This window comes from Morone saxatilis, unplaced genomic scaffold (genome assembly GCF_004916995.1).
Source record: "Morone saxatilis isolate NCDOM2014 unplaced genomic scaffold, NCSU_SB_2.0 Contig8, whole genome shotgun sequence".
Taxonomy (NCBI): Eukaryota; Metazoa; Chordata; class Actinopteri; family Moronidae; genus Morone; species Morone saxatilis.
Window position 1 is genome coordinate 3070327 of NW_023340257.1, and position 6922 is coordinate 3077248.

Sequence of the window (6922 nt, forward strand, 5' to 3'; positions counted from 1 at the left end):
GATTATGACTGAAAAAGATTTTCTTTGACAAAAATATATATTTTAAACATATTTTATCTTGATCAAATAATAGAAGCTTGTTATTTATTTCTGAGGCATGGTATGCTGAACTGTGCTAAACTATGTGTATTTCTTTGCATAGAACTTATGTCTTTGCACCTTGATACCACAATTGATATCCCGGTTTTATTTTTCATATACTGCTTAGACTTTCCATTCTTTTTCCTTTTCCATTCAGACAATTGAATCAGGTTTGTCTTGTGTTTTTTCGTGTAGGATCTTCCACTAGGTATTGATGAAAATAAACACAGGGCGCTGTTCTACATGGAGAAGCTGTCAACAATGAAGTATAACCTTCGGTCCTCTTGGTGCAGGGATAAATTCCTAGCATTTGAGAAGCTGGATATAGATGATGGCACTTTGTACAAACTGGTCCTGCGAAGAAAACAGGAAGTGGACGAGCCTTGCGAGATTAATTTAGTCAAAGTGTAAATGATTTCTAAATGTCCTCGTTGGGGTTGAGCCGGGTCCTCTTCTGAAACGAGTATCCGGTACAGATGTACTTTTTTTATGACGATCAAACAAGTGTGTTAATATCTGTGTATATGTGTATATATCTTTTCATGAACAAATATAGTTCTTACTCTTGTGATCAAAAACATTGGTCCAAGCTCAATTCTGTGTATTTTTCTAAAAAAAGATTGCTCCTAAAACCTGAATAATATCCTAGACATCTTAGTGGAAAATTCTTCCTCTGGAATAAGGCCTAATTCAGAATATCCAAACGGAATATACCGTTTCCATGACCTTTATCAAAGCCAGAATAGTGTCATTTATAGTAGTAAGTAGAGTATAATGACTCTGTTTCATAGCAAAAAGACACATTAATGACAGAAACCAACTGGGATGACATTCTCATAAATAGCTTGTGTGTCAGAGTTTTGAGTTGAAGAAATTTTCCTTCATTGAATCATTTAAATATAATTAATTACAACCACCTTGGAGCATGTGGAAACCCGTCGTTTTCAATATTAAATAAAGACATCTAAATGAACCAACCATTTGTGACATAAGTGGAAAAATTATTCAGCTTCAATTCACTATTATGAATTATAGTGAATATTATAGTATTTCAATATTCATTTGAATAGTTTTGTTTTATTGGATTTTATTTATATTTAATTATAGGCATTTTTATTTCAAAATGTCCCTTTTCAAGACTGTTATTTTTCCCAGAGACTTCATGTCAGTTTTTTTTATACGAATAATACAAAACAACAAGGTTCTCAAAGTGAATGCATCTTTTTGTAGGTGTAGTTTTTTTATATTTATATATAGTTTTTCTATTTGTATCACTCATTTCAATGTGTAAAAGTACAGATCATTTGTGATGTTTCTTCATTTTTATGTTTTCTATTACATACCTTTTCTACTCTTTCATTCATTCTTCATTGTATATATTGTGTATATTTTCAGGCCATGAATTGTCAAAATATGAAAACATCTGTAAAGCCAACTTTATTCTGCTGAGGCAGGAACAGCACATTTTCCTTGCCACATCTCATTTTGTGCGTATAATCTGAAATAACATGAATTGAACAGATATCACAAATGGACAATTGCTGTAGGAAGCAAACAGATCAACCGTATTGTAAGCTCTCATCAACAGATTGAATGCAGAACTCAATTTTTACAGCGATTAACACTTGTTCCAGCAGTACACAGACAATTGCTGGTACTAATAGCTGCATGCAAGGACTGTGTGTGTATACCATGAGTTAGTGTTCCTAGATTACCTGACACAATTTTATCAAACGGGCTCTCACTGGTTCAGGAACAGTGCCTGAAATTGACTGTTTTATTTGCCATGAGGTTGTAAACTTAACTATAATAATTGTAAAATGGTCTAAATAAAAGTACATTGTTACTATTTTCAAAATGTATTTTTTTAATGTGCAGTTTGCTCACTCACAGTGGAAGGAGTTTGTAATCCATACATGAAGTACAACATGACTCAATATGTTAGAGGCATTCATATTAGTCACTGTTACTGTCTTGAGTGAGGACGGCAATGTGCAGCTGTTGATTTCAGATCCTGCTGTGGATTATACACTGTTAGCTGACAAGACTTTGCTAGACTTCATTAGCCATTGTGCTGATGCACAGGAAGATTGAGTATTACTGGATGGCTTGAATTTCTGGTCAGATGTAGCCTCCCTTGACTTCAATGAACCTTTGACAGAGCAGCAATCTCCTGGATTAAACAGGCCGATGCAAGTACATGCAGACCTGAGGGTAGAGGTTTCACAATACAACCTGTGACTTCAAGTTGCTTCCAACATTTGCTCCTTGGAGTACACCGAAACTGAGCGACATGGTGAGTAATAACAGACATACAAAGTGGACCGTGTATCCATTAATTTGTAAGTGTGGGGTTGCCCTCCACAAATAATAGAGTGGAGGGCCATGTTTTTGCTCTGTGCTCCAATAACTATTGAGCAAGCCTCGGTTCCCCTTTTGAACACAGATCAACTAGCACAAAGCACATCTAAGTACAGGAAATGAGAAAGTTGACTGCGGTTCCAGAAGGGTCACTTCTCTTACGAACGCTGCTCAGATCTGTAGTACTGTCCTGTTATTCCTGATAAGTGTCAGAGCAAAAAGTACTATGTACACATTGTGATAGAAACAAAACACATTTAAGAAATCTGCCACAAAAAGGACCAGGACCATTTAAAAAATAAATTAAATCAAACTAGCCTGTACAACTTGATAGAAGTTGTAGCAGTTTCGTTGAAAACATGCATGTCCACAGTAAATATAACAATTACATTTCAGTATATTGGATATCTCTTATTTGTAGAACTGGTAGTGACACTTTAAATAACTGGACATGTTGCTGTTCAGGATCTACAGTGGAACGTAGTCCACACTGAAAACAAACAAGCTAGTCTCCACATATTCGAAAATGGATGCTTGTTGCAAAATCATTACTTTAACTAAACTGAGCAAGAACTTAACAGATGAGCCAGAATTGATCGACGAAATTACAATTACACACTTGTGAATCACCGTAATATTGTCAAAATGATATATTTATAAGAATTTACATAGAACAGCTTGAATTTTTACAATCAGCCAGGACAAGATCGCTCGCGTCCCAGTGTCTAGGTCCTCCCAAGTTTCCCAGTCCAGTTTTATTCATTTGCTCCAGAGCAGGGCGATGGCTTTGCAGATGCCCACGTCGTTGTAGTTGAAGTAGCAAAGACCAGCGAAGGTCACCGTGGACAGGAGGAAGAGACCTGCATTGGCAATCTTGATCTTTGTGTCACCGTGAACGTAGTCTGTTAACACCTGCCCGATACCCCTGCGAGACAAAAATATATGCAATCGGTAAAGAGAGAAACAGATTGTTTTCAGAACTGGCCTCAGTGTGCTTCATACAAACTGGGTAGGACGGCCAAACCAACGCCCCTGTTTACAGAGATGGAGCTGTTAAGGCGGAGAGGCCACCTTTCCCGATGTATCACCATCATTTGGGAAAATGAAGTTTTAGCCATTAAGTTATTTTTTTGCTGAATGATGAATTACTTTGATTCGGGTTCTCAGGAAAGTTCCGAAGTGTTCCCATTCCTCCCCAGTATACGCATACAGCGACTTACCCTGTGTGCTGCAAATTTATTTATTTTCCAAAATAAAACCCCACATATGTTGATGTTCAAGCGCATATTAAATCAGGTACTGCCCTTGCCTAAGTGTATTTACTGCATGCAAGTTTACGGAGTGCCTGACACAAGTCAAAATCAATTACGGTCAATTTCTATTTTTTTTTTTCCTTTCTGTAAAATAGAAACGTACAAAAATAAGCCTTTATTATTAGTTTAGTTTAATAATTTAACACATTTGGTATACCATCCATTTTGCCCCCTCTTCCACCATAACTCAAAAAGCCTAATGACTGATGGAAACCAATGTTCATCAGGTGGGCATTCAGTTCCAACATTCCTTAGTGCTATAAAATCCTATTAGGCACAGACTTTGCTTATGTTTCAAAGCATGGCAATGACGTCGCCAAATGACATCGGAGCATTTGTCGGACTGGTTTTGGTCAAACAGGATGTGGCTTGACCCTTTGAGCTAATGGACCTGCCCCTGAAAGCTGTTGCTTAACAAGACTTCTCACTACTCATGACTGGGATTTGTGGCCTACACCTGCCATGCTGCTCGTTCTGCGCTCTAACTGATGGACGGGCACATCGCTGTGACGCTAAGCTAAAGCCACCTTCTCGAGTCAGCAAACAGAGCCGGAACTAACCAGAGCTGAATTAATAGCTGCTGACAGCTAACGGCGAGATGGCTGAATAAACCCCAACCCCACCCACCAATAACCCTCCGTGGCACAAAGTTTGCCGTTTGTCCGGTAGGGTCAGCGAACAAGCTAAATCTTTGTACTGGGTAGAAACGGTTGGGAAATCAGTTTGTGGAGGGTTTGAAGAACTTTCATTCGTACTCCCCAAATGCCCTTAATCTGTTCAATCGCAGTCTGAACAGTCTCCACGCAGGAGAGGATGACTGTACTTAACCTCGATGCTAAATTAACGCTCCAATCCAGTTCCACTACAACTCCCTGACCTCGTGATGAAGGAATTTACCCTCCACATTTGCGTTTTCCCAGGATAAGTGAAGTCTATGTGTCACTTCAGTTTACCGGTCATTCTTGAGGCTGGAGTTAATATTTATTTATATCAGGGTCCAAAATGAACAACCACCAAGTACCAAATGCAGCTCCATTTTGGGTTTGGGGGAAAAATAAACAGGTTACCGGCCACATCAGTGTGTACCGGCTGAGACTGATGTGACCCTCATTGTTTACCATACCAACTGTGACGGCAGCAAATCAAATGAAAGCAACTTACTACACAATGTATCTGATTTTCCTGCACGTTATTAGAGATGTGGCAACAACACATTTCTGGTGTAAAAGGTCCAGTGTGTGTGTGTACATGTATTATAATGTATGTTTAAATAATATGCAAAACTATGTTTACATTAGTAATTACTACACACCTGAAAATAACAATAATTAAGTTGTTGTTACTTTAGAATGAGTTTATTTCTACACATGCAGCGTTGCCTTCCATTTTGAACCACCATGCTCAGAAGGTTCATAAAGGCTTCAAACTAATGGTAATAAGTTTTAGACAGAAAATGCATGAGGCAGTTTTATGGCCGGTAAAAAAAATCCAGTTTAGTTTCCCCTTATTTGCCAATGAGCCAAAAACCCTGGTTTATAGTGAGAGGGGTTTCTAATATTGCCAGCATTCAGTCAGCCCCCAAAATGAGCATAAAGTAGAATTTGAACACCTCTCTAAAATGTCAAACAACAACAAAAGCTGAAGACTCTAACCTTCATGATGGTAGGATTTATGTTCTTAATAAACTGGTAAGTGCTCTATATCAGAGCAGATTATTTAAAAGAGCTGGAGCATCGCCGTATCTCCCGCTCCATCCTGCTCCAGTCTCGCTCTGGTACGACCGTATATGGCTCCAGGATTCATTGTCAATTCATGCGTGAGCTCTATTGCTCTCTTTAAATCACATGTACGGCGGATTTTCAGAATAACCTCATGAATTATGTGTTCATGGATAAGTGGGGTGTCGCTTCTCCTGCAACAATGAATTCAAAAAAGAGCAGGCAGGGCTTCTCTGCCGCCGCCTGTGTGTGCTCTGTGTCCCCGGGGGGCATACAGCTGGATCACACATCTTAAACAGGATTTCAGCTCAAACTTAAATACAGTGGAGCGGGGTGAAATCTGAGTTGAGCGCGGCTCTGTGGGCTAGGAGCGGAAACTCTCACTCCCACTGCGCTCACATGCTCTGCTGCATAAAGAGCAGTTTTTGGTTAGGCCTTCCTCTGGTATGTGGTCTTTGCTGGGTCCCTGCCAAGCCAACAGGAAGTCAATCATTTAAAAGTGGTAGGTTAGAAATGGACGGTGTAACACTGAATATGTTCATGTAAAAACTAAAAAGGAAGAAGGAAAGCATCATTAGTGAGAAATGATCTGTATCACAACTGAATTATGGGTATGACAACCAGGTTCAGGTCTTACCAGTGTCCGTGCAGGGTCAGGGCAGCAGCCAGGGAGTAGTCCACCATAGGACTGGGGTTCAAATAGGCTACGGGCCCCATGGCCAGCAGCAGGATGCTCACAACTCGCTCTGCTGTCCAGTGCAGAGAGGCAGCTTTAGAGCCAGAGCCCGCTGTAGAGCAACAGAAACACTGGTTTATTATTCATTATGGCTCTTCTGTTCAGTAATGCATCCATGCCACCAGCAGCTGGTTAGCTTAGCTTAGGACAAAGACGGGTAAAAGGGGGAAACAGCTAGCCTGACTCAAAGGTAACAAAATCCACGTCCCAGCGTCTTTATAGCTCTCTTATTAACAGGCTGTATGTTGTTTGTTTAAACCGAACCAAAGGGGAAATGAAACAGACAGTGTGGTTTTATGTTGGTTTTGTACGGAACCATTTATTGACCGGGCTGTTGACTGGCTGTTGACTAAAGACAGGCAAGTGGTATCAACCTTACTATGTATGTTTATTACTCTTGCCAAGGAAGCAAATAAAAAGGTACTTCCCAAAAAGTCAAAGTCTTCCTTTAGGTTAAGACACAGCAGCACTTTTCCTTTCTGGAAAACTTCTAATGGTGATCTAATATTCCCACGAATCGTCAATCATACCGCAATAGCAGTTCAAATCATCACAGTATGATTTTTTTTACCATATCGTACAGCCCTAGTTTGATACCAAGTATCAAACTGTTTTTGTGACTGTTGACTGAGGAATATAAACGTGCGTTTAACCCTCTCTCATTGAACAGAATCTGTACAGTAACGTGGTCTAACCTTATATATACTGTCAGT

The 6922-nt window shown here is 39.5% G+C and overlaps 1 protein-coding gene across 1 annotated transcript in view; it reads right to left on the minus strand.

The window, feature by feature from the left end:
- Window positions 1-1495: 1495 nt before the first annotated feature.
- Window positions 1496-6922, minus strand: part of sdhdb (succinate dehydrogenase complex, subunit D, integral membrane protein b) — an 8086-nt gene continuing 2659 nt past the window's right edge. The window contains exons 3-4 of the mRNA XM_035679792.1: window positions 6111-6261; window positions 1496-3367 (exon numbers count right to left, since the gene is read on the minus strand). Of these exons, the coding sequence (XP_035535685.1) occupies window positions 3202-3367; window positions 6111-6261 (317 nt within the window). The 3' untranslated portion in view covers window positions 1496-3201. The remainder of the gene's footprint in view (window positions 3368-6110; window positions 6262-6922) is intronic.